Source organism: Aptenodytes forsteri, unplaced genomic scaffold (genome assembly GCF_000699145.1).
Source record: "Aptenodytes forsteri isolate BGI_AS27 unplaced genomic scaffold, ASM69914v1 Scaffold550, whole genome shotgun sequence".
Classification (NCBI taxonomy): domain Eukaryota; kingdom Metazoa; phylum Chordata; class Aves; order Sphenisciformes; family Spheniscidae; genus Aptenodytes; species Aptenodytes forsteri.
Genome location: NW_008795689.1, coordinates 1,260,700 through 1,287,984, shown reverse-complemented (window position 1 = coordinate 1,287,984; position 27,285 = coordinate 1,260,700). Strand labels below are relative to the sequence as shown.

Genomic DNA, 27,285 nt, shown 5'->3' with positions numbered 1-27,285 from the left:
TCAAAGGCTGATACAGGAAAGAAAATGTTCGGTTTTGAATACTGCTTCTGAAAAGGCCTCATTAAGGAGTACGGTGAATGTTACTGATCTGCTCTTCTATTCTTAGACGTACAGTCCTAACGATTCCTTTCTGGACGTCCCTTCTGCCTGTCTCGAGTTAATAGCTTTTTGATTTTTATAATAGCTGAAAGAAACTGAACTGCCAGAATTGCTGCTCTTTAACAGCCCCAGACACCGTCTGTCTCCTTTTCCCCACTACGGTTCTGACGTTGTCCCCAGCACCCCTTACCTCAGCCTCTACTTTTGTCCCTCTGTGCTGCTCTTTTACAACTTTGTCTGTAAAAATAGCCCTCCTCTTCTGCAGACTGCGTTATGAATGAGACTGTCAGTCTTTGGCAACAACAGGCTCATTCGTCTTGTTTGTACTTCAGACTGTAGTGCTTGCAAGTACGTTGAAATATAAACAATAAGGGGCTCCTTTTTCCAAAACAATAAATGCTGTATGAATTACAATACTTAATTATCTTAACACAGTAGATTATTTAGTTGTTTTTACAGTAAGTTTTTTACTACTGAAAAGCGAAGTCTGGTTTTGTTTTGTTTTTTGCGTTTACAGCTGACCATGAATGATTTTAGTGTACATAGAATAATAGGAAGAGGGGGATTTGGTGAAGTGTATGGTTGCAGAAAAGCAGACACTGGAAAAATGTGAGTATGTACACACGTTATTTTAGAGGTAATTGTAAACTCTGAACTAGTAAGGAAATCCTTCCAGTCATTTCTTACAAAATCACTGGAAAGCAGCGTCACATTACTGTGTAGTTCTTTGTAACTAAATTTTATCCCAAGAGGTTCTGATTTCTGGATCATCTTTAAGCTTAGTTTGATATTTGATCCTGTTATGTGCCATGCAGTGGGGCTCCAGTCTAGCAGAGCTCTTAAGCGCATCCTTCATTTAAATGGTCTTGTCAAAATTAATGGAGACTGCACATGTGTTTAAAATTAAGTATGTGCTTAAATGATTTCCTGGATCAGAGCCTGACAGTGCAGAACGATGTTCTTGTGGAAGCCGTGGTGATTATGTGAGGTGTTACCTCTCATCTGCTGAAGGTTGCTCTTCTTGCCACAAAGCGCATCACGTAGCTGGCACTGACATAGGGTTGGAGGATGACACAGGAGTATGACCTCAGTGCTGTTCAATCTGTAGGGTCGTGCCTGGACAGATTCTGAATATGGTATTCCAGATATGTGTAATTGCATAAGTTTCTGCCCTGATGAGCACGTTTCACTGGCAAAAGCAGTGATCCTTGCTTACGTTTGGAAGAATATAGTTCCAGTGTTGAAATGCTGTTTAACAGAGCTCTCGGTGGGAACTCCAAGATCAGCCTGTGTTTTTTTTCTCCTTTTTCTGGTCTTAACCATTCACACACTTCTCCTAATCAACAGATTCCAATCTCTAGGTGTAATTGTCCCATTATGTCCTGTTTTGAACATCTGGGCATTGATTTAAAAAATTGTTCTCAATCTTTATCTATCTATTTATTTATTTATCTACACTCCACCCCCCCACCCCCCCTTTCATCTCTCTTTTCTCCTAACAATTTTAGTCCAGGGACCATCCTTACACACTCTTCTAAGTAAGCATAGCATGTTTGAAGTGCCGAGTCTCTGCGATTACAGCTGGCTTCACTGGCAATTGTGTGTGCTTGGCATCCTTGATAATAATAAATTTTTGAGCTATTAACAAGTGGAAGACATCTTAATGTTGCTATCATGCTCAGTATTTTTGCAGTGACCTCAAGTATTTATATTATTACTATTACTAACAATACGGTCTTTATTCTTGCTTTGGTACTTCTTTGTCCATGTACAATTCATTAACTTGTCCATGTACAAAAATAAACATTTTATTTAGCTTGAGCCACACTAAGCAGGCGTCCACCCCGAAGAGGTAGTTCTCAGATTCCCAGTCATTTTCATGTCTGAGTTTTGCTCTGGCAGGAGGTGGATAAACTTTGGGACTAGCAAGGGAAATAAAGGACAGTTTTTATCGGATATAAATAGAGTAAAGGGAAGTGAAATGTGGGAAAACCAACCTTTTTCAAATTTGAAGCAAAACTTTAGATTAGGTTCAGTTTCTGGGTAGAGGTTTGGTTTAGTTCTTTCTTAATCCAAACCTGTTTACCCATCCCTAATCCAGATCCCGTCCACTCTAGATGGCTGCCTCTGCTGCACTTACTGCCTGCAAGGAGCTTGGGAAGCCACCCCTCCAAGGTAAATGCCATCGGTGTTTCACTAACCCACAAAGATACACCTGAGGCTTCTTTCACATCACCTCCTTCAAGGACATCTAAATAGGGGCCAGAAGTACGATGCAGAAAGCAGTCCAAAGGGGGAGGGATAGCAGTGCTTTTTGAGCACGTAACTCGATATAAGAATGAGATACTTGATTTCGATCAGCCTTAAACGGCCCCAGTCATTCACTTTGATCCGTGATGTCAAAGCATAAATAAAGGGTAGCGTGTGAAATGTTATTTATAGTCATCGTTTACAGACTTCTCAGCAAGAGCACGTGCTGTGAATATATTCCTTGTTTTGGAAACTTAAAATTCCAGTATGTTCACGCTCACTCTTCCCCCACTCAGAACACAAGCATGGCAAGGAATGACGTGGCTTTTTTAGGGAGTGCAAAGCAAAGGTGATACGAGGCCCTGTTTCTGTACAGAGCTGTCACAGCGTAGGCAGTTGATTAGCATTGATGCAGTGCTGTAACATGGTATTTTCCTGAGCATATTTTAAAACGAATGGCCTAAAAATCCATGGCTGCCCACGTCTAGAAATCTTGTATGGAGGAACACACGTGTCCTTCTCAGCTGTTCTCTAATAGTAGGCTCACCTAACGTCTTGAAAAAATATCCACAGACTGTATGATATCCTGCTCTCGTTTGATGGTTGTTAGGGTAACATTCTTTTTTGAGCAAAATTTTATTAATTTGTGTAATACAGATGGTGGAAGATAAAAAAGCTTTCTTGTGTATATCTGACCTTTCTTTGAGTAGAAAGAAAACTTAAAAAAAAAAAAATATATATAAAACTCAGCGTGTGTTCAAGGTATTACTTTCCTGGTAGAGTCGAAACTGTTACAATTAAATGGAACCATAATAGGGTCTCTGTTATTTAATTCATACTGCAAATCCTTGCTTGTAGATACTGAAAAATGGACGTATGATATGTAATTCCTATATCACTGTGTTTGTTTGGACACGGAATTATTTGTTAAAGCACATTTCTCTGTTAGGAGGCTTCTGTTGAAAATGCTTTAATTCTGTGAGATTTTGGAGATTTTCTTGTTTAGTCATGTAATGATGTTTTTAGTACCAGGTTTAAGTCTTTAAAGAGCTTGCTTACAGGATACTGTAAATATGCATGGCATAACTACTAGTGAATAATACTGAGTAAAGGAGGAAATTTTTTCTGGTGCTTTTTCTGAACAGTTAATATTTTCAGGTATGCAATGAAATGTTTAGATAAGAAGAGAATCAAGATGAAGCAAGGAGAAACATTAGCCTTAAATGAAAGAATTATGCTGTCTCTTGTCAGTACAGGAGTAAGTATCATTTATTTTTTTTTTTTTTTTTTTTGCATATAATATAACAGCTTTTATATATAATACATATTTCATCAATTCAGTTGTGTGACATGCGAAAGGTAAACCCCCCTGGAACCTTCCCCCTGATTCTAGCAATGTGTCTGGAATAAGAATGGAAGTTCTTTTCAGTTTGGGTGCTTACACAAATGAGCATCTTGGCTAAAGCCCACCCACCCACCCCCGATTTTTTAAATATTCCTTTTTCAAGTATTTATATTTGAAACTTCTCCAAAACATCATTCTGGCTTGTAAAAAAATTTCCTTTTCTGCTATAGTTACATAGTACTTTTGTAGAATATAAGATGCTATTTCAGGAGAAAACTTCTGTTACCTGTTCGTCCTCCTTTTCCTGTGACTGGTATTAGCTTATCCAATTTTTCCATTTTGTTTTTTATGTACTTTAGCTGAGTACCTATCAAGGTGTACCAAATAAATCTGCCGATCTAGCATGCAAGTCTATTTAAGGTTAGAAGTATCACTAATGTGCGTAAAAAGCAACCCACCTGGTGTTGGTTTCACCAGACTGTGTCTTGTTACCTGCAGAAGAGAAGTTCGGCAGTGGCCGCAGCATGTTGCGCTCAGACAGCTTCAGAGCAGGCTTTGAAGTGCCAGAGCCTTCTGAATACACTCATTAAACCAATCTTGAAATCAGCTCGTATCACCATGCTTACATGCGATGCTGGTAAAAAGATTAATTTTCCTCATGACTATTGTGGTGTACGAATTAAACACTCAGTTTGCAGCTCAGTGTAAACACATCCCCTTTTCCCAGCCCAGGTAAAGCATGAGAAGGGATTGCGTGTGATTTTGTTCTAGGCTTGTACAACAGGTGTGCAAATAGCATAATATCTGCAGTGCAGGAGGATTACTGCTTTGGCTTACAAGATGGCAGAGAGGAAATATTGTGCTGTACTCAGAGACAAGATCTGTATCTTGTGGAGACTGGGTAAATCCTGGTTTTGGTTCTGCATTACCCAGGTGGGTTAGTAAATACCGATTTCTTTTTAAAAAAATCTCACTTGTGATGCATTTAGCATCGTTTTGTCCTTTAAAGGCGTGTGCAGCACCTCTGCTGTCTTCTTCTGTTGTTCAGGGAACGCATCAGTCCGATCGGGCTTCAAGATGGGCTGTCTTCCGCCTGCAGATAGTCTGGGACTTCGCACTGCTTTGCTTGTAGGCGCAGCTGCAGGAGAACTGCCCGTGCTGCGGCGGCCCTTGTCTTCTGCAAAGTTGGCTTTAAATAACGGAGATGTGTTTTTCAGGGCTTACGTATAAATACAGAGTTACAATTGCTAAACAGTGCCCTTTTATTGTCAGGTGAATACATTGTGAATCAGACAACACTTGGTACTTTTCAGCCTCACGATAGGCATGTGAGGTGCTCTCTTGTGCGGATTGACAGAACGGGAAAGCTGATGGCAGTTTTGGCCCTAGAAGATTAGCTTTTGAAGTTGTCTTGCTACCCGTCAGACCATTTTCCTCTGCTGTTAGAAATACCCTGGTAAGGCAAATTCTAAACTGGAAATGAGGGAAGCTACACGTCAAGGTGTTATCATAAGGTTTAACTTTTTCCTCACTGCAAAGCTCCAAAGGAAGGACGAGGTATTTCTTCTTGTGCCTTTCATTGGAAACTCCTCCCCTGCCTCAGCCTTTCTCTGAAGAGGGGCAAGCATCCACTGAAATTAAAAGTCAGTGCATGTCCTTCAACACAGGATTGCATTCGCATTTGGCTTGAACATAAAGAAAGACAAAGGACTGGAAAGTATTTCTTTGTTCTTTTATCTGTGAAATTAACAATTGGGATTTATCGGTTAGGCTTTTTAATCAAGTTAACTGTTTTCACCAAAGATAAGTTGTGGCTTGTCCAGAGGTGTCAGGAGTCTTGAGAGCCAGCGGGGTGAAGTTCTGCAGCGGAGACTAGACAAGAAATCTAGGCAAAGCAGTAATAATTGTCCTATTAACTTAATTTGTGATTCTGTTGCTCCAGTACTGAATGTGAATTTTCATGTCTAGTGATTCAAAAAGAAAATTGTTCACGAGGCTGCTAATGGTGGAGCTAGTTTTCTTATATGACAGCGCATAGCTAGTCATTTAGCAACAGAAAAGCAAGACAAACCATTTGGGTTTTTTTGTTAAGGATTATCAGCTCATTAGAGTGTAACTTCTTTAGATTCTCAGAAATTTGAAAGAGAATTTGAAAAGAGATTTTGTACAAAATGCTATCCATTCAGGTTGGATACACCTGCTGGTGCAAGAGAAACTGGAGCATTTTGAATATGCAGAATTAAGTAGGCTTGAAAATGGTAGAATAAGAGAATTCATTTCATTCCTGAATATAAGCTGTTAGGTATGAATGGCGCGGGCCTTCCCCAATGACAGGATTTATGTGCTGCCCGGAACTGGGAAGTTCATCATAGTACAATATGATGTACATAGTACATAGTACAATCAGTCTTTTAACTGGGAATCCAGATGTCTCTGCAAAATACATAATAGCAGCTGTGCGGATTACACATACGTTTGTGTAATCATTTTTGTTAATCCACCTAAAACTTTGGCATTCACAACTCCTTCTTGAATAGGGAGCTCCCAAATTTGAGTACATCGTGGCTGTGTTGTGAGAGTTGCTTTTCATGGTAACATTTCGGATCAGCACAGCTCAGCAGTACGACAGACACCTCTACAGAGCACAGGGAACTGCTTGGATTGGCCTAATAATACAAAACGTGGGCTCTGCGTTATTTGGGTTCTCCATTGGTACATTTGCTTTGTCACTGACTGTTGGTGTAACACGGACAAACTGTTGCTGAGGTTTGTGTTTCCTCTTCTGCAAGATGCAGGCCCCGTCTTCCTCTCCCATAGAGATGTTCAGTCTGGAGGCTGGAAATGCATTTTGAAATTCTTTGAAGATAGCATAGTAGGGAAAATATTTTACTTTCTGCTAAAAGAAAAAAAAACATTAATTTTCTGCAATACCCAATATTTGCCTAACGTTCAAAAACTGGAACATTGAAACCACCAAGACCATCGCTGCTGATGGACTTGTATAAAAACAATCTGCCAAGAGGTGCTGTTTGTGGAAGGAAGTGGTTATTTAATATTAATCTTTTCCTGGCAGGTAGGAGGTGGTCATTCTGGCAGTCTGTTGCAAGACCAGGGGCCTTGCAGGGCTGTGGCTCCGCTCTACTGCGTCTTCTGGTTCTCTTGTTCTGAAAAAACTAGGCAGTTAAGCAGTCTTATTCAGCTCTTTTTGAGATAATTTGACTAAAGACTGGATTCAAGATTCCCTCAAGGCATGATAAATACAAGGTACAGCAAAAGTGGACAGACTGAACAATAAAACATCTGAGATCAATGATGAAGTATTTTTTTCTCTGAGAATATCAGGTACTTTGTTGTCTTGTGTACCGAGATTTGTAGGAGTCTTGATTTTGCTCAAAAAATAGAATCTATTCCCAAATCTTGATAGTCACTTGATAGTCACTTGTGGGAATGGCAGATAATAGCTCGGTGTTTCCAGCATTGACTTGCACATCTTTCTGAGCGAGACATGTCAGGACAGAGCTACTCTTCAGCTAAAAATGCTACACAGCTGCTCTACACTGTGAACACATTTTTCACCTGTTTGCTGTCATTTCTACGGTCGTGCTCTAAATCCAGGTGCTGGGGTTACAGGAAAGAGTCAGAATCAAAGTTTTCCTTCTGAAGTAATTGTTAGTGTGCTGATGTCTTTAAAATATTACATTCCTACAATTTTTTATAGTTATTCCAATTTTTTTTTCCTTCCACGTGATTTATTACCAGAAGTTTGTCTTCTACAATTTTTTGAACTTAATCCAGGATTGTTTGGATGTAAGGAACTGTTTCCAAACTATTCTTAATTCACACATTGTTGTCATACTGTCGCTTATTTTTTTCAGAGCAGAAGCTTGACTGCAACAAAATATTACTCTCTTGAGAAATTTGCTTTATTGCTTTATGTTTCATTTCTGTAGGTTTTTTTATTTTTGTACTGGAAAATACGCTTTTGCAGTGGTTTTTGTGTCAGAAAAATATCGCAGTACTACGATTTCTTCTCTTTGTTAAACAGTGAGAGGGTAGTGATTAAATTAGGAAGGCTTACACAAAAATTAATTATGCATCACATTTGCACTTCCAGATTTCTTTTCTTTTAAAAAATGAGATCCATAAAAATATAGGCATACTATGTTCTGGTATAGAAACACCCTTTTATTTTTCTGTGTATGGTGTTTAAATTCTAACACTAAATCCTTCTGGGTAATTAGATTGCTTTAAGGTTTTAGGAAGCCTGCTTGGAGACACTTCTGAATTATCCAGCTGATTCAGAAAATTAAGCTAATAATTCTACTAAGGCTTTTGTTCTGAAGTTAAGTGGTAACTACAATAGTCTGCAGTTACAAGCAATACGAAGTTTATAAGGAGATACATATTTATATATCTTTTGTTAGGTGCCATATTGCCTTGCCTATAGTCTCCTTATTTCTAGGACCATTTAGCAATTAGGCATTTTTCACGTGTGTTTCTATAGGGTGTTTCAAACACGTGCCTGCATTCTGCAGAGGTGTATTTGGAATTAGTATTTGCACAGTAAACAATAAAATACAGTTAGGTTTGAATGTTACTGCAGGATCAGTCCACGTGGTGTGGGAGTCATTTGGGATTACAGTCGAGTATATAAAGCTTTATATTTCAACCGTACGTGGTTTTGCCTTGTGGAAGGATGAACGGACTTGAACTGTCCTGGCCGGCCGGTGAGGATGGTGTCGCCGTTCCCTCCCTTTCCTGCTTGGCAGGGCCGGCGAGGCGGCACCCCGAGCCGTGTCCCGCGGCCCCCGCTCTGCCCAAGGCCGCCGTGTTTTGCTGCTTCTAAATTGGGAAGGAAACGAGTTCCTGTTAGAGATTCCCAGAGCTTTCACTATCAATACTGCAATAATTAACACATTGTTTAAGTCACGTTAGGTCACATTCGTGCTTCCTGCGTGGTGTCCTGGCTCGTCAGCAGTTAAGCTTGTCTTAGCTCATCTTCCTGTCAGCCTCCGCGCTTTGGGGTCAGGCCTTCGTCCGTCGGTATTACGGTGCAGTCCGCTCTGTTTCGACAGCACAGCCGTTCCTTCAGTTTTCATTGTAGACTAACCGAACAGCCCTGGTTTCACATGGCTTTGGAGGAGGGGTCGACAAGGTAATAGCCACCCCCTGTTAATTAGGCACTTACACCCAATATAGGCCTAGTGAAGAGAGGAAGGCCTGCCAGCTTTCCACCATGGCGTCTTTCAATGCGTGTGCGTTACAGAGGTACCAGCACACTGAACAGATCATTTGCAGTAAAGAGGTGTTTTTCCAGCTGTATTTTTTTTATGGCTGCTTGTCTTAAACATCTGTGTGAATTAAGATTAAAGTGCATCAAGAAGTGGGAATATACTCCATGTAATCCATCCCTGCGCGTGGCTGCTCTGCAGTGACGTTCTTAAAACTGCACCCACCATACTTGTTTTCTGGGTTTTGCATAATCTGGACCTTGCTGTTCTTGCCTTCCGCGCATTGCATACGCATCGGAGTTGTGACTTCCTTCCTAGTATATTTATGTTCCTTTTAATCATCTGTTGCAAATGCTGCTGGAGAGCTGAAGGGCAGCAGCGAGTGGCAGAACGCCTCGCTGTCACGTTCGTGCAGCTCTGCAGGGGGAGTTCAGCAGCGTGGGCAGGGTGTTACCAGTGTAGCTGCATTTAATGTATAGGTGAGGATAAAACTTTCTTTCCTTTGGGATTTTGTACATGATGTGACTCAGATTCTTGAGCGGCGTTCCGACAGCAGAATGTTCACCATGCAATCGTGGGAAATAGTGCGTATCCTTTACACTTCATGGGAATAGCTTTATTTTTTTCTGAGCTGGCCTAAAGCTTGTTAGCTTTAATGTATCTTTCATGTAAGTCTAGTGCAAACTCAGGTAAATATTTTTATAATATGCTGTAGTTGAAAGTCTTTAGAAGATAGTGGTGCTACCTGCATTTTTTAAGCCTTTGGCTTGTCATAGCTTTTTTTATTTTTGTATTGAAATGAGATAGCAAAATCTAAGATCTTGACACTGTAAGTGAAACATCAGAATATGTAGATTAGTACACAAATTGCTTTAGAAAATTATTGGCAAAAATCCTAGGAAAAATATCACATGTATTTTTCGTTTCCCTAAGTAGTACTTTGCTTATTGCCTGAGATGAACTCTTTGCTCCTTTCCTTCTAGGACTGTCCTTTTATAGTGTGTATGACCTATGCCTTCCACACCCCTGACAAACTCTGTTTCATTCTGGACCTGATGAATGGTAAGCAAGGCTCATGCAGATGATGATAATATTACAGAAATAGTGGCAGAAGGACTTGCTGAGATCATAAGGAGAATGAGGGAAAAATAATCTGAGGTGTGAAGCATCAGCCTGCGAGCAGGGAGGGGTAAATGGATCTAAAGCAGGGAATGTATAGAACAGACTGAAAAATCTCTGATACCTTATAACATTAACGTATTTAAATAAAGTTATCAAAGGGCCTGCTAGGCTGGAACCTTAAGGAAATGATGGTCACGTGGAGAAATGTATGAGGAGATCAGGGACACAGAATAAAAATAAAAAGGCTACTATAAAGAGCTCTGCAAAGAAAATAGATGGGGGAAGCATTCCTCAAAGGAAAGAAATTATACCTAGAAGCCTTATCATAAATCTTATGAGAACACAGAGGGAGAGAAATTGGCAGAGTTAAGAGAGAGAAGATACTGCAATGCCCTATTTGCTGAGGATGCTCAGCACTTGCAGGACTTAGACTGTAACTCTGGTGCTGTGGTAAGCACCTAAAGATGTTGGAGCATTTCTGCAGGTACCGTGGTGCAAAGCTGGAAGTTTAATTGAGAAGTAGAGCTCATATCCTGTAAGTAATAGAGACTGGCTTTGGTGTTTTGCAAGTGAAGATTCTCATTAAAATCTAAGCTGTAGGTCAAATTCAAGTAACTGGTTGATTATTTTAAATCTGTAGCTTGATCAGAAACAGTTTTCTAGGAATATTCACGATTTGATGTGTTGATGGTGTGGATTAGCTCACAAAGTGACATTGTATTGTGCCTGTTCTTTGATTAGGAAAGTGTGGAAACATCCCCAGCATGAATATTTGAATATTTTGGCCCAGATGACCTTTTGAGGTCCCTCCCAACCTGGGCTGTTCTGTATGCTAATTTATTCAGTTCTCCAGAAACCTATGTATGTGACTGCATTTTACTTGCTGTGGAAATCCTTCGTGTTAAGACTCAGTTGCTGGATTAGTCACTGAATGCAAATGTGTATGAAGTAAATGTATTTTTAAAATGGAGTTTCAGATTGATCAAATTTATTAACTTTCTCAGGTATTTTGTCACCACGTGTACTTGCAGAGTGTATGTCTGGGTTCCTGTATGCTTCACAGGTTATAAGAACCTACAAATGCTATGCTGTTCCCCCCTTACATCATGCTGGCTGCCTGCGAGGCAAGATTTTACTGTTCTTTCAATTGCATCTCAATCCTTCTAATTTTAGGAGGAGATTTGCACTACCACCTCTCCCAGCATGGAGTGTTTTCTGAAAAAGAAATGAGGTTTTATGCTACTGAAATCATCCTGGGTTTAGAACACATGCACAATCGCTTTGTTGTATACAGAGACCTAAAGGTAATCATTAATGTAGTGACTGCATTCGCACAGGTGGTCGTTAGATAGCAGCAAACAATCCAGAGATACCGATAAGTTAAATGAAGTATCTTATCTGAAACTTTTTCTTGGGAAGAATACAGATAATTTGTTTATCTTTGGCTGATTTTTCTAATAATTTTTCAACATAGTTATAATCTGTGCTATTATCTAGTTTAATCGGCCTGGGACATGCTTCCTTGGGGTCAGAATAAATCCTGTGCAGTGTTACTCATCTCACTTACCATCTTAATGATGCTGTTAATTTAGAGAGTGTACTAGATTTCTGAGAGCCCTGAAAGAGGAGTGTGTGTGATGGGGAGACTAATAGGAGGACAGTTGCTCGGGGGTGTTTCACTGATGGTTGGGAAGTGGAGGACTGCTCCGAGAGAGGTGCCATGAGCCAGGTGACAACAAAAGTGGGGAAAAAATCTGCAGAGAGAGCGCAGAGTGTAGATTGCAAGTAAAGGACGTAAGAGCCACACACAGACCCTTCTGTGAAAGAACCAAAAGCAATGTGGACTTGAGGCCAAAATGGATTTATTCTTTCATGTGCTTTCCATTTCAAACCTTGCCTGTTTTTTCTCTTCTGTTATTCGTCAGTATTTCATAGTCTCCTCTGGAGTTGATGGTAGTGCTCCGTTAGAACGTAGATTTTATCTAGAAAGTGCCTATTATATTGATGTTAAAAAAAAAAAAAAGGCAATTACCTATTACCAGAGAGTATTGATGTTTGAGACTGAGTTACTGTGTTCTGAGAATTTGTAGTTCTGTCAACTGAAAAACACCAAGCAGTAACCTTTCTGTGTCTATGCATTCCTAGCCTGCAAATATCTTGTTGGATGAACATGGGCACGTGAGGATATCAGACCTTGGGCTGGCTTGTGATTTCTCCAAAAAGAAGCCACATGCTAGTGTGTAAGTATTATGTATGGTAGCTTTGCTGTGCATATAATTATTGCTAAATAAGTCCTTTATGTGTCTTTATAATCTAATTTTGCCTAAAGGAAAAAAAATAACACTTGCGTGGTACAGGCTAGCTTTATAACACAGCTAAGCTGGATACTCTAATAAGGTTTTTCAGTCTCCTCTTTCTGTTTTCCTGCACAGTTGTAGCAGCTGATGTGTAGGCATGGCTGGAAGATGACACATTATTTCGAGATGATTCACTGTTCAGAGAAGATAAGAACCTGACTGAGTTAAAGTACCAGATTGTTTTAATTGTCCTAAATGGATAATTAAATATTCCGAAACTGACTAAAAAACAGGATTTATTGTGTCTTTCTCTTTCTGGATCTTTGTAGAACTGGAGGCAAATTGTGTTCCTTTCTGTCTCGTGGCATCAGGTCATAACTGGGGTCTGAATTTCTTGGGTTCTGTGTGGATTCCACATCTTATCTGTCACGTTTTATTCTTAGGTCCTCATTTGCCCTGATTTAGTCTCAGAATTTATGCAAAAAGGAAAGCTTCATCCTGTGATGTCTTAAGAGTTGCAATTCAGTAGCTTCTTGAAAAAGTTCATGCGTTCCAATTACGTCAAGGGTAAAAGCAGTACATGGTGACTGCTTTCTAGAGCTGACCAGCGATGACTTCTGGGGGAGGTGTCCTGTTGTTAAATCTAGCACAAAGGTGTTAGCTGGAAGGAGACATGTGAAACACATCGAGAGAGCACAAGCCAGCTCTGCTCGTCCCGTTTCTGGGGTTGTGGATAAGAGCAGGTCTCAGTCTTGCAGGGCCCGGGGCTGGGGTGATCTGGCCTGAAATATCAGGAGCCCTGACTGTGTCCTGATGTCTGCCTTTCCTGTAAACTGAGTGAACAGAGTACACAACTCTTCCACTTCTCTTTTGTGTTCCACTCTTAGACAGAAGGCTACTTACTGACCCCTGTACTGATTCTGCTAAATCTTGCTGTAGCTGCTTCAGTTTGCCTAATCATTTCTGTTGTTCTGTTGTTTGTTTGAAGGTATTTCCTCAGTAGATACATACAAACAGAAAACATGTATGTATGTATGGTCAAAGAAAAAGCAAAATAAAATCATGTTTAAAATTGATTATTTTTAAATTAGGCTATCTTATTGAGAAAACACTGATTTTATTTATTTTTTTTTTTTTACAATGATAGTTTTGGTTGTAATCAAGGTTTTGTCCCTTTCTGCTTCTCAGAGGTACCCATGGATACATGGCTCCAGAGGTGCTCCAGAAGGGAACAGCATACGATAGCAGTGCAGACTGGTTCTCGTTAGGCTGCATGCTTTTCAAACTTCTGAGAGGGTGAGTGAAGTTTTATGTTCCGTGTGCCTTTTTTTTTTTAGCCTGGGCCTCGTCATTGTCTGTCACTTGAAATACTAATATGTAATGTATTACATATTATCTAAAATGATATCTTACTGCCATATCTGCAACTTAGACCACATCTGCACGTGAGACTAAAACAGGCTTTTTTTGCTTCCAAAACAAAAAAACCACAAGCCCTGCTTCCCTTAGTAGGTACAGGTGTGGGGCAGTGAGGAAGGCAGATGCTCTGTCCACTCTTTTGACTTCTACTGATAGGCAATTTACTCATCTCTTGGCAATTGTTGGTATTTTAAATGATATGACGTTATTCATTGCTTAAATACACTAGCAGCCCTGTTAAGTTACGGACTTCATTTTATGCTTAAGGCCTGCTGTTATGCTGAAAGTCTTTGCTGCATTGTTGCCTTTTTACATGATACTCAGTCTTTCCTTCTGCAGTGTTTGCGTAAGTTGTAATGTGTGGATGCTTCCATTTGCTGAATCTGGCCTGTTACCATACTGGTGTACAAAAGTATATGATAATTACAGCTTTGTCAACTATTACCTTCTCAGTAAACCTATGTGGCTATGTAGAATTTATTAAGACTAAGGGATTTATCTGAACAGTCAATAGGCACTGATCGGCAAGTGATTGTTGAAAATAGCATCCTCGGTGTTAATAGCAAAACAGAAAAAATCTTTTAAGCTTTTCAGAGTGCTTCTCTGTAAAGATTGATCATTAGTTAGATCATCCTATGTCCTCGCGCATAATTAATTATAAGCTCTTACCTCTATCCCAGACACTGTACAAAGGAAGGTAAGTGTGTGACTTCTGAATTGAAGTACAGAGCTGTATTAATTTAACATTAGTTGTTCACAAAATAGACTAAATGTAAGTGTGCAAATAAAGAAAGAAATGGTGTTTAAACTGTAAAAAAAAAAAAAAAAAGTATTTCTAAGTATGGACAGCATCACACAGCTGTGAGCAGTACTCCGTCTCTCTAATCACTCATTGAAGAATTCTGTAGGTAGAAAGACACACAACAGTTTAGGTTTGCCAGGAGGAGGAGGAGAGTGTCTTTCACACGCAGGACCGCTGTGGACTCCTTGTCTTTTCTTTTGAGACCTTTACCTTTTGAGTCACTTGGGCACAGAGGATTAGGGCATCCGACTGACTCTGGAGTGGTTCTTCCTTCACAGGAATGAAGTTTTGTGATGAAGGAGCTAGCACCTAGGGGCAAATGGTCCCATTTACCATGGAAACTCACGGGGAGATCTCAGTGTTTGTGGGCTGTGATTCTTCCTGACAGAGATGTGCGGGGTGGTATCGGTGGTCGGCCAGAAGCCAAAGCATTATTCATTGTGAACTATCCTTCCTCATCTGTTCTGAAGCCAATTAAACAACTCACGTCCCAAAACAAGGGTTGGGCACATGGTGTCATTTCTTGGTGTTTAGTAAATTTAGTCTGGCATAAAATCTGCCCATAAGTCCACAGTGAATCATTTGCTTCCCTGATCTACTCGGCCTCATTGTCAAAGTATATGAGGCTGTATGTTGGCCATTTACTCTTGCCTTCTTGCCTATCATGCTTAAAAACAGAAAAATGGAAGTCCTGGTCTGTCCATCAGATCCATTCATCAGAAACGTTTCTGAGGATAAAAGTGAAATAACTCTTGAGTAGCAAGTCCCCAGATGAAACAAGCTATTACACACTGCCATGTGGCAAGACAAAATGCTTTATAATAGCTAATTAATGTATGATAAGTAAATAACATCTTCATTTTGAAAAATACCATTCCTTCAAGGTTTTGAAGAAAACTAAGAAACAGGGAATATATCCTAAATCTAACAAAAAAAATCTCATACTAAAATGTTTCTGCTTTCTTTCATGCTGTAGTTTAAGTACTGCATGGTAAATCTGTAATATTCTAAGGTCTTCTGTAGCTTGGGGTTGGAACTAGATGATCTTTAAGGTCCCTTCCAACCCAAACCATTCTATGATTATTCTATGATAAAAGGAAAAATTCAAACTCAGAACAGAATTACAAAGCAGGAAAGGGATAAAGACGATAATGTACCAGATATCATCAAATATCTTCCCAGTCACTAATGTTGTGGTATCTGCGATTATCTTCTGTTTCATCTACTTACTTTAAGATCTTGCTTCATTCTTCCCATATAGATGAGTGGTAAGTTCTGTAGGTCGTACTCAGTTTCCGTATATAGATCAATGCTTTTTAATATCTGTGTTGTGATAGCTGTTCGGGGTTTTCTTGTTAGATGAAACAGTTCTGGGTTTTGGGAGACATAGATGTAATTGGTAAGGCATTTGAACCACTGTCTTTAAGGATGGATCAGTGCCTTTAAGAATAAACTAACCCTCTGCAAGCCTTTATATGGAGTAACTAGATCAGATTTCCCCGAGTTTGATAACCCTCAGGGATGTCCGTGTGTAGTCTTTAAAGAAATCTAATGGTTGCTTTTCTCTGAATTTGATTTTGATGTCCACCACATGCAATTGCACTGAAAACAAAAAGGATAAACTTTCTTGCAAAGTGGTGCAGCTCTCTGTAATAAGAAAAGAAAACAAAGTTGTAAGAGATCAGACATTGATATTTTTGAGGTAGCTAGTAGCCACGGTATGCTAGTGTGTGAAGTCTTATTTTTTGTTGTTAAATGCTAAATGTTTTACTACTTGTTTTATTGTTCTGCAGGACAGGATTGATGAGGTGGAAGAATGGGACTAAAAGGATGCTACAGTCTTTCCTGGGGTTGCCACAGCTGAAATAACCTGATATATTATGGCTTTACATTTATCAGTGCATTTTCTTATTTCTACAGTCACAGTCCTTTCAGACAGCACAAAACCAAAGATAAGCATGAGATCGACCGGATGACGCTCACCGTGGTAAGGAGCCTGGTGACAGTTGCAGTTACATTCCTCTTGTTTAGTAAACTCCCATTTTCTCTAAAAACTGGAACTATATAGCCTGCTTTCTGAGAAAGCTGTATTTACACATGGAAGAGTTGTTTACAAACACCATCAAAGAAAAGCTACTCTCCTATGTGGGGAAAGCAGATCACACTACTTCTATAATTAAATGGCTCTTTTTGTACGTCTTTTTTTCATAGAATGTGGAGCTACCAGATTCATTTTCCCCTGAACTGAAGTCCCTTTTGGAAGGGCTCCTGCAACGAGATGTTAGCAAGAGACTTGGATGCCAGGGAAGAAGGTAGGTGTTGTCTTCTCCTTGGACCACTGTCTTTAAAAATTTCCTCTTCTCTGTAAATGAAAGAATTCATTTCAAGTAAAAATCTGCTTCCTGTTGTGATGATTTTAATTTTGGAAAGAGAACTTTAAAAAGTGCTGTTACGTGGAATTACATTTCAGCTTCCTTTGGTTTGGACAAATTTTTGGACTGTTTCTGTCATTAGAGACTTCCCCCGAGTTCTCTGCAGTCGTGCTTACGTTGGATGGTGTTCGTACTTTTCATCCCTGTGTTATTTTTATGTTTTTGCCTGATCTGTTTTGGCATGAAGTCATATTACTTGATTCAGACATACTGATAGCTAAAACTTATTGCTTATATTGTAGCTGTAACAATATGAGCATATTACACACACAAAACCCCAACCCCCAAACCACCATGCACAGAAAGCTGGGAATACTTGCTTCATTTTGGGTTGCCTCTATTTCCAGATGTACCCATTTCATTTCATGATTCTAAGGAAAAGGGCATTTTTTTTTGTTTATTGACTACAAAACACTACTTGCTCCTGCCAAGCTTACCCTGCTTATAGCTGTTAAATGAAATTGTTATCACCTATTTAAAAAACCAGTGTGTGCCTTGTGTGAGACTAGGAGAGAAAACTGAGAGGAGTAAACTGTTGAGAAGCCCTTGGCAATGTGTGATACCTGTTAATTGATAGTCACACCTGAGACTGGGGCTGGCTCTAATTCCAGTGCAATATTCAGAGGGTTTTTGATCATGTAGACCTCTGTGAAAATGACCTGAGATTGCTTTTCAGCCTTGGGCCTATCAAGAGTAGTTGCTTATTTTGCCATAAAATTTATATAATATCAAATGGAGTGGAGTAGGCTTGTTACTTAGAAGTGGTGTATGGGATCTGACAACAGACAAGTATTGTTTGTTGTTTGAAATGATGGAATACCATAGCAAAACAAGAGTGATTGCTTGCCAGACCTACAGCACTATTTCCACATGAAAGTCTTCTCTTCTGTTGTTTACTTAGGAAGAAATTTTTTTTCTTTAAAAAAAGAGCATTTTACCAATGTTTTCAAGTGATAGAAATGTGACCTTTGAAGGCTTTATATTTCTCAAATACATTTGAAAAGCCCCTTCATTTTGTTGACTTCAGTTACTTTTATTTTGCAGTGCACAAGAAGTAAAAGAACATCCTTTCTTCAAAGGCATTGATTGGCAGCAAGTCTATTTACAAAAGGTAAAGGATTAAGATAGTAACCTTAGCTTACTTGGTAAAGCAGTAAAAAGAAAATAAACCTAAACAGGTAATGGACAGAAAACTTCAGGGTTTCAGCCCCTAGCACATGTACTCATTTGCACAAATATGTGGAGGATTGTGGATGAAAACTGCTGTATATTCGTTACTGTAAGTCTTCCTGATCGGTAGTACTGAATTATTACTTTTTCAGGGTCAAATGACTGCATGGTTTCTTCTGCTTAGCTGTCTCTAAGCTGTAGGTTTTTTCCCTGAATTTTTGGAGGACCGTTTATTAAAGGAGTGGAGAACTTCTTCGCACTGAAGTTTAGTTTCAAGGGACATACTTTTGCACAGTCATGTGTAATTTGTGCAAAAAATAAAAAGGCTGTATATATCTACAGGATGGATTTAAATAATGTCCATTAATTTGTCTTTAATTATGCTGCTTTTAATTTCTAGTATCCTCCACCATTGATTCCTCCCAGGGGAGAAGTAAATGCAGCAGATGCTTTTGATATTGGGTCATTTGATGAAGAGGACACTAAAGGCATTAAGGTATACAACTTTAAATGATAGGTAGAGAATGGCACTGTGACTGCTGTGCTTAACTTTTCATGTGTGCGTGCCATTCTTTGCTTCAGGGGCTACTGAATGTACAAGGAGTTGCTTTCAAGTTTGGAAACTAAATCCGTGCTGTTATGAAAGAGGTAGCTTGGGCTGGTTGGCTGGTTTGTTGTTGCTTGCCAAGTCCTTATGTTTTATTTTTTAGATTGACTGAAATCTACCTTCCTATCAAAAGTTTTATATGATAAAGCAAATATTTCAAATTGTCAGACAACTTTTGGGAAATCCTCAGATTTTCAAGAATACTTAATGGCTTGTAGTTTTAGAAGTTGTAATTTGTTTCTGGTAGCTTGGATGAATTGAACTAAACCTTATTTTAATAGTATTACCTCATGGTCAGAGAGTGCATTGGAAAACTCTTACAAATGACGAACTGTATATTAATGGTAGCAACTCTGTAAGTTAGAAAAGTGATAAAAGAAACTTTCAGGTTCTGATATTATCCAAAATCTAATGAAAACAAAATGAGAAGTTGAAGCTGCTGGCCCATTTCTGACTTGCATGGAGGTGGTGTGACATACCCTGCGTATTCATCCCCTCTTCTGAAGCCTCCCCGGTACTTTGAGACAATAGGTGAATCAGCGCTTGTCTTGGGTTTGTCCCGTTCATACATTTCTTCAGTAGATCAAACTTTATTCTTGTTATTACAGAAGTGAGTCAGGAGAGAAACTAATTGCTCTAAACTTCATAAGCAAAAAAACATGTTAAGTACTCACTGTGCCTAAAAGGAACTTGTCTGTCAGTGTCACCTGCTGTAATTACAGAAGTTGGCACAGAAAAGATTTTACGTGTTTAAAGAGAAATGCAGAGAACCCAAGATGTTCTTTATCCCAGAAAACTCCACATCTTCAGCGTCAGTGTTGGTCTAACAAGAGTCCAATTTCCTGCAGTTCTGGAATGCCATAATTTGGAGGAACATTTTGCAAGGAGAAACCAGGTGGTCTTTTTATTTATTGAAGGGATCAGATGTTCTCAGCAAGGCCTGTAAATTGTATAGCCAGACCGCTTCCATGTAATCTTTGTTCAGGCTGCCTATAAGATAAATTTATTCTTAGTCATGAGTCAGTGAGGGATATCATGTACAGCTTCTTTGCTCTGCACTTTCACTGGGACGTCACAGTCTTGTAGAAGGGACTGAATAATTCGTGCCTCTGAGTCAGCTGCAGTCGGAGCTTCCATTAACATGTCAGGAGCCATCTCTGCTCGTGAGGATGCGAGTTTTGAGTGCCTTGCTCTCCTCCGTTGCCCCTGCGGATTATATTTATACTGCAGAGTGTCCTGTGACACCGAGAAGAACACGTGTTCTTTGAGGTTACAAACTGGAAAGCCAACTGGATGCCTGTGGCTTTCCCCTCTTACTCGGATGCCATGGCGAGCCCCTGTAAGCCACTTGTGCAGAAGTGCAGAGATGTCTTCTGGCTTCAGATCCAGCGTGTGTTTTCCTGCTGTGATACGGCTACGGATCTCTGAAAAGGAGGAGAATATCGATTCTGGGAGCGTCTGGTCTGGCTGCAGAAGGAGAATTGAGCAAGGCTTTCCTATCCTGCTCCTGTAACTGCTGTGTGCTGCAGCAGCGGCTGGAGTCACTGGGTTTGCTCCGAGCAGCGGTGTGTGTGCGTGCCCTTCGGTCCGGATCTGCCTTCCCCTGGCACTCTGCTGCAGCAAGGACCGGACCCAGCCCTGCCCGCTGTCAGACAGTGCAGTCTAGTGGGCTTACTGCGTTCTTAACACGGCAAAGGATGCCTCTTTGTCTTGCTCTCTGAAAGAAAGATCTAGTTTCTCTACTGATTGACAGAAACTGAAGCAACTGAGGAGTGGCTGTAAAGAGTTTAAACTCATCCCCAAATGAAAACCTTTAATAAAGTTACAGGGAAAACACTGATCGCTTTTTCTACTGCATCAAAGTGCCTTGTGGCTAAACCCAGAATATGGCTGCGTCAAGCAACAAACAGTCCTTCCTGAAGATCCAGTAATTTTAGTTTCCTTCGGTATAATTCAAGTACTGTAGTTAAGGATTAGGGGAGAAAAGAATCTATATAACAGGAAAATTGAGGTCTGCAGCATGCACTGCTGACTTTTGAAGGTTAATTATTAAGAATGTAAAATTAAGCTGTGGAAGCATGGAAGGCATCGTTGTGTAAAAGGTATCTTTCCATTTATTCACGGAATTTTTGTGCTGAGAAAGTTTTTAACACAATTAGACATTTTGTTAACACTGATTATGCAACAAAGTAAGGCTTTTAGAGCTATTAAACCAAACAAGTTTTGAACAGGTGGCCTGTTCTCTGTATATAACTGAATATCTTTGCTTAAATTAGTATCTGTGTTTTCTTTTGTTTGCACCTGTTTGTTCTGGTAAGGTTAAAGTTCAATATATCTTTTAAAATAATACTGTTATATGGGTAACTATTAACTATTGGGGATAAGAACAGTAAAAGTTATTAAAATGTTGGGTATTTGTGTTGTTTTTCTCTTGCAAGTTGCTCGATAGTGACCAGGAATTATATAAGAACTTCCCTCTGGTAATATCGGAGCGTTGGCAGCAAGAAGTAGCAGAAACTGTTTATGATGCAGTAAATGCAGACACAGATAAAATTGAGGCCAGAAAAAGGGCTAAAAATAAGCAGCTTGGCCACGAGGAAGGTAATCTGTCAAATACACTTCTCTCCATCTTTTGCTGCTAGATAGTAATTCATGTGTTTGAAGTTCCACACAACAGACTCTCATATTACTGTCATTCACCAGTAATTGTTAGAATTCATTTAGTCAGTATCATGTTTCTTAAGACGTTTCTTAATGTTTTGAAATGCTGTACAATGACATAATGTTTTGGAAAATCTTTTGTACTCTCTTTTAAAGATTATCATGTACAGCCTTTCATCGTTTTTGTTTATGGTGTATGCTCAGAAAAGAGTATGTGGGATTTGATTTCATGACAGAGAAGCCGGGAGAGAAAACAGGACGTCCTTTACAGCAAACTTCACTTGTTTGCACGACAATGTTGCATCACAAACTCTGAACTTTGGATAGCAATATACAATTCTTTTAATAGTTAATAAGATACTTTTTTAAGAACCAAATTCTGTTCTTGGTTACTCCACGGCAGCCACATCAGCTCATGTAATTAAGGCAGAATTGGCTCTGTGCGTGCCTGTGCACATAGAAGCACTATTGCAAGCCTGGTGAGAGCACATTGAGTCACAGTGTGTTCAGGACTGTGTCCTTTCTCAACATAGCACATTTGCAGAATGCTTTTAGGCAGTACCTTGTTTTGCATACTAATGTTTCCTCTTGTTATAGATTATGCACTTGGGAAGGATTGTATTATGCATGGATACATGCTGAAATTGGGGAACCCATTCTTGACTCAGTGGCAGCGCCGTTACTTTTACCTCTTCCCCAACCGACTTGAATGGCGAGGAGAAGGAGAGTCACGGGTGAGTGAGGTTACTCTAGAGAGCAGCTGCTTCCAAGGGCATGAAAGGCAGGTGGATGCTGAGGGAGATGTGAGAACTCATACTCGGGCATACCTCCCATGGAAGTAGAGTTTTGTCCGAGCAAATGACCAGTGGATTTGAGTAACTTATCTTGAGTATCGCTTTAGTTAATGGGTAGCTACGCTGCACTGAGGAAACATAAAGTTGACTTGAGAAAGCTGTTTACTTTGTTTTGTTATGTTTTTAAAGGAATTTGGTAGTTCATGGTGTTGTTTTTCATTTAGGGCCTCTGGACTATTTATACAAAAAAACATAAACTGGTAAGGTCATAAAAGCTATAGCATTTTATTTCAAAGAAAATGCTATAGTAACTTTAGTTTAGTCCAGCTGTGGTCATGTGCTAGGCAGATCATTTGTATATTTAGTTAAGTAAGGTTTTGGAATTTCAAACCATGGTTCTCCTCTTACAGCCTATAGGGAAACCTTTTCTGCAAACTGTTGTGTATGTTTGCTTCTTTGTAAGTATATAGTGCTTAAATATTCCCTTTCAGCTCTTTGAAATAGTAAGATTGTCTTTTTTTTTTAAAAAACAGCAGTAATACTTGGAAAATATATAAAATTATATGCAACACTTGTGGGAAAATAATGAATATTTTGTTTGTAGACACACCTATTTGTAGATTCTTATTTCACGCTGTCATTACTGGCTTTCTTAGTTTATGTTTCGTTGTCTCTGTTGAAGCAACCAAGCTCCTTGCTAAACCACTCTCTTACCTTACAATCTTATCTTTAGTTCATGACCCAGTCTTCAGAAATCAAGAAATGTTTGTGTAATGACTGTTAATGTTCATAACTTGATTTATGTGGGTAGTCCAGACAAATGAGATAGTGGCTTTATTTGATGGGCAACAGATTTTTTTCGAATCATCTGCTTTATTTTTGCAAATGCTACAGCAAAACCTACTGACAATGGAACAAATAGTCTCTGTTGAAGAAACACAAATCAAAGATAAGAAATGCATCTTACTGAGAATTAAAGGAGGAAAACAGTTTGTCCTACAGTGTGAGGTGAGACGCTTGTTTTTCAATAACTGTTAATCAGATTGTTTTACATATGATAAAACAATTGAAAAGTTTTTCAGGTCCTCCCATTATGTATTAACTAAGTGTACTTTACAAAGCAAAGCTGAACCTAAGCAAAACTGGGAAGTTTTTATCACACTTGAATTTTGAAAGCAGGAAGGCTGCAGCTATGCCAGTTTCTGGCCTGGATTTCAATGGTTTTTGGGCCAAAATGAGTTCAGTTTAATAAATAGCTAAAAACTTCAAAACTTCTCGACCTACGTGGGCTTCGAAGGCCTTGTTGGCACGTGTCTCACCGCAGTTAGTTCGTGGTAGCTAATGTGTTTGTGAGGGAGGAAGTACACAAGTCCTCGTTACGTCTTGACCGGCTGTAGTTGCTGCTGCCTTGCCTGGCTTCGCCGGGGTGACAGAGAAGCAAAGGGCAGCACATTTTCAATATCCAAAGTTACTCATTCCTTTGGAAAATTAAAATAAGTTGCTTAAAAGTGCTATCTAAGAGAGAAGATGCTATTGGCAGTTAACTATGAAGTGCCAAACTACTTCTGTATCTCTTTCAGAGTGACCCGGAATTTGTTCAGTGGAAAAAAGAGCTGACAGAAGCTTTTACTGAGGCACAGAGGTTGCTGCGTCGGGCTCCAAAGTTTCTCAATAAATCTCGCTCAACAGTTGTAGAGCTTTCAAAACCACCACTCAGCCACAGGAATAGCAATGGTCTGTAGGAGAAACAGAGAACAAAGTTCACTTAGGGAAAGCTACGTTGTGAACATATTGAGTTTCACAGAATCCTTATGAATTACTTTGTGCAATCCTCAACGCGGGATGTGCTTAGAAGAGGAAGAATTAGATGTTTACAGCGTGGGATAATGTCAGAACTCTGTCTCTGGAGGTTGTGAAGACTGGAACAATGGCAAGTGAATTCATGCTCCTAGCAGTGGTGGAAATGATCAAGTGTAGAGGCTGCATATTGCTCCCACGCATTCCCGCACCCTGGCGGTGTCTAAAACGTGGTCCGTTACTCTAGAACTACTGATGGAAGGAAGATGCTGTTTTCTCTGCAATACCCTTGTTTGGTGCGTACCAAGCCTGGAGACTGAAATGGTTACTGCTGGCTAGGATCACACTTGGGTGTGCGATACCGACAAACCCCTCAACTGTGGAAGGAGCTGCAGACTTGCCATGTTGGATAACCTTTAATCTGTTGTGTTGCCATGTTCTTTCCGACCATTACTGCTGACTTTATAATAACCTTTCTCCATACTGCTGATGATCAACAGTGTGACTCTTATGCACTTCAAAGTACTGAATTCTAACTGTCCTGTGGTTTAAATGTTATTGCTACTTCATGGAAACATTGAACTCAAATTATTCACTTAGTTTGTTGTACTCAATAATAGTAGCTACCACCGTTTTGCTTCTTCTACGTATATGCAGTACTATAACTGACACAATAGAGTAATAATTGGTGAAGAGGAATTTATGGTAGCTTCATCTAGTGCTCTGTTGTATAAATTGACTATTTTAGCACAGTTTTTAAAGAGCAGATTCCTTTTGACAAGTTTACAGTGAACATAAAGACAGTTCTTTTCCATTTCAGGTCAACTGCACTTTTTAAAAATTAAAAAGAAATTATTCAAATCCAATGCATTCTAGTGCATGTACTGGGTTAAAATGTCTGGGTACCTCGGTACGTATTCTGGATCACTGTTCAGTTATGGGACTTGTAGATCCTTCTCTGTTGTACACAAAAACATTAAGCAAGTGTGTTCTCATAGCGTAGATATCCCAGACTTTCACTGTAGCTCAGCTCAGGAGGTTCGTGCACACATCACACGGCTCGGCTTGCAAAAGGATTTTTAATTTTCTTTTCTAGAGAGTTCAAACTGTCCACATTGAAAACAGTCTGAGAATACTGAGGATGGAACTGACAAAACGAGCTGATCAAATGCCAGATTTATATTAATACTACTTGAGACATCAGTCGTGTCATGTGGAAACTCTTGCTAAAGTAAAGATAATCTCTTAACTGTTAGACAACTTTAAGCATGTGAAGTCAGCCTTTCCCTGGTTATTGTGATGTTTTGTAAGAGATAGGTCAGGGCTTAATTTAAGCTTTTTTCTGATTCAGTAATCACCTTAGAGAACATTTTCTGCCTAATTACGGTCGTGCAACTCTCATGGTCCCAAAAGACGATGGGAATTGCATCTCCGTAAATGGGAACAGAAGTTACACCAACAGCTTACTCTGTCCACCTGGTGTGCACGGTTTGTTTAGCTTGTGTTGCTAACAGATAACCACAGAGTTCTAGAGCTGTTCCCTTGTAGGAAAGTACAAATTGGCAAAAATAGGAGAATTATTTTGAAAGTATTTGTTTATCCTGAGCACACTTGTAATAAAATTGGATGTATTTGCTTCTAGAAGTGGGAGTGGCTTAACTCTGCATAGCATGTGCTTTCACACGTGTGCAAACTCTTATCATCTGGTGCAGCGTAAAAGGAAAAATGCATTTTGGAAGATACCCCGTGTGAGTCAGGTGATTCTTTTAGTGGGTTTTTTCCCCATTTATTTTTCAAATTACTCTGAAAAGAGTACCAACTTCTCTGTCGTTCTTACTGGTAAGTGATGTTTAGCACCTCAGCATCCTCTGTAAGGAGTAGTTGTGGTATTTACTGGTATGTCTCCTCTTCCTGGCGCTGACCGTGCACTGGATGTTGTTAAGCGTTTCCTACAATACCATGCAATGCTCTTATTTTTCTTCTTGATTTGAGAAAAAACCTCAGATTGTGATAAAACCCGCTCTTAGGTCTCATGTAACTTGTTCATACTTTCTTTGTTCATTATCAGTTCCATTCTTCTCTTTTAGTTATTTTCCACGGTTGCTTTTTATGCTAAATCCTTGTTGGCAGAGTTTTGCAGTTTCTGATGCAGCATACCATAGATTCCGGACGCTGGTGTCTGTGAGGAGGGGAGGGACAGACCTGTAATTGGGAAATTGTGCCTCAAAACCATAGATTTTATATGAAACAAAGGCTGTGTGTTGATTTACGGAAATACATGTCTTTTGAAGTGTAACGGAGTTGGGATGGCCCTAGAACATGCTCGTTAGCGTGGTCCTTATTGCCTTGTCCGGGTATGTGGCGATTTGAAACCAGCTGGCAGCTGAGCTGTGCCATCGGTCAGCACCGCTCACCAACGTCAGATGGGAGCGGGATAGTAAAAGATTTGTTCTTCTTTAGTCAGCTGATTTATCGGCAATTTATAAAAGCTTTATATTTGTGACTCACATACGACTGTGCTGTTAGGGGGGGGAGAGAGAGAGAGAGAGATTACCATAGCGAAAAACTTGCATATGCGTGGGGGAAGTTGGGATCCCAGTAACAAGATGGGGTTCTGCGTGGAAGGGACTGGATCTTCTGGTGTGGAGGGAGGGCTGGAATTCCACCCTTCAAAGCAAAATATTAGATACAGCTCCAAACTGATCATTCCTGGTGTAGGTACCAAATTCTCTGAAGTTTTTTCTTGGACAAAGGTTCTTGATGGTGTTATTTTACATGTCTTTAGCTGTATGTGTAGAAAATCTTGTTGAATGCAGAGAACATAAGGCATGGTGTTGTCTTTTACACATTTTGACCACATTTGTAGGACTTTTCTTTTTTTTCTTTTTTCTTTTTTTTTAATGTTCAGGGAAGTAAAGGTAAAAGAAATTAGAGCTTCAGGCATCAACAGAGCTGAGTGAATGATTAAACACAGATTTTTAAACAAATTATCTGAAAGTCCTTTAAAAAAAAAAAATCAGCCGTACTGAAGATTTAAGCATGTATGGGAACTGTTTCTTGTATTTCAAAATAGAGAATTATATGCCAGATAGAGCCATATTGAATGCTCCCCTGACACATCCACATGCCTTCAGTGCTGCAGGGATTATTGTCTAATTATTCTTTGTCTCTGACGTACAAGCTGACAAATGCAGTAAGACTAGATCCTGGAAAGTAAGCGCGTGAGTGACGTGATCGTAGAAAGATGTGCAATTTCTGC

General features: G+C 39.6%; 1 protein-coding gene across 1 annotated transcript in view; it reads left to right on the top strand.

Annotated features, from left to right (window-relative positions):
- Positions 1 to 25,670, top strand: part of GRK3 (G protein-coupled receptor kinase 3) — a 55,276-nt gene extending 29,606 nt beyond the window's left edge. The window contains exons 7-20 of the mRNA XM_019473015.1: positions 617 to 708; positions 3,508 to 3,607; positions 9,909 to 9,987; positions 11,221 to 11,351; positions 12,193 to 12,287; positions 13,533 to 13,640; positions 16,486 to 16,552; positions 16,777 to 16,877; positions 18,042 to 18,108; positions 18,568 to 18,663; positions 21,213 to 21,375; positions 22,033 to 22,169; positions 23,124 to 23,237; positions 23,810 to 25,670. Coding sequence (XP_019328560.1) covers positions 617 to 708; positions 3,508 to 3,607; positions 9,909 to 9,987; positions 11,221 to 11,351; positions 12,193 to 12,287; positions 13,533 to 13,640; positions 16,486 to 16,552; positions 16,777 to 16,877; positions 18,042 to 18,108; positions 18,568 to 18,663; positions 21,213 to 21,375; positions 22,033 to 22,169; positions 23,124 to 23,237; positions 23,810 to 23,971 — 1,512 coding nt within the window. The 3' untranslated portion in view covers positions 23,972 to 25,670. The remainder of the gene's footprint in view (positions 1 to 616; positions 709 to 3,507; positions 3,608 to 9,908; positions 9,988 to 11,220; positions 11,352 to 12,192; positions 12,288 to 13,532; positions 13,641 to 16,485; positions 16,553 to 16,776; positions 16,878 to 18,041; positions 18,109 to 18,567; positions 18,664 to 21,212; positions 21,376 to 22,032; positions 22,170 to 23,123; positions 23,238 to 23,809) is intronic.
- The last annotated feature ends 1,615 nt before the right edge of the window (positions 25,671 to 27,285 follow it).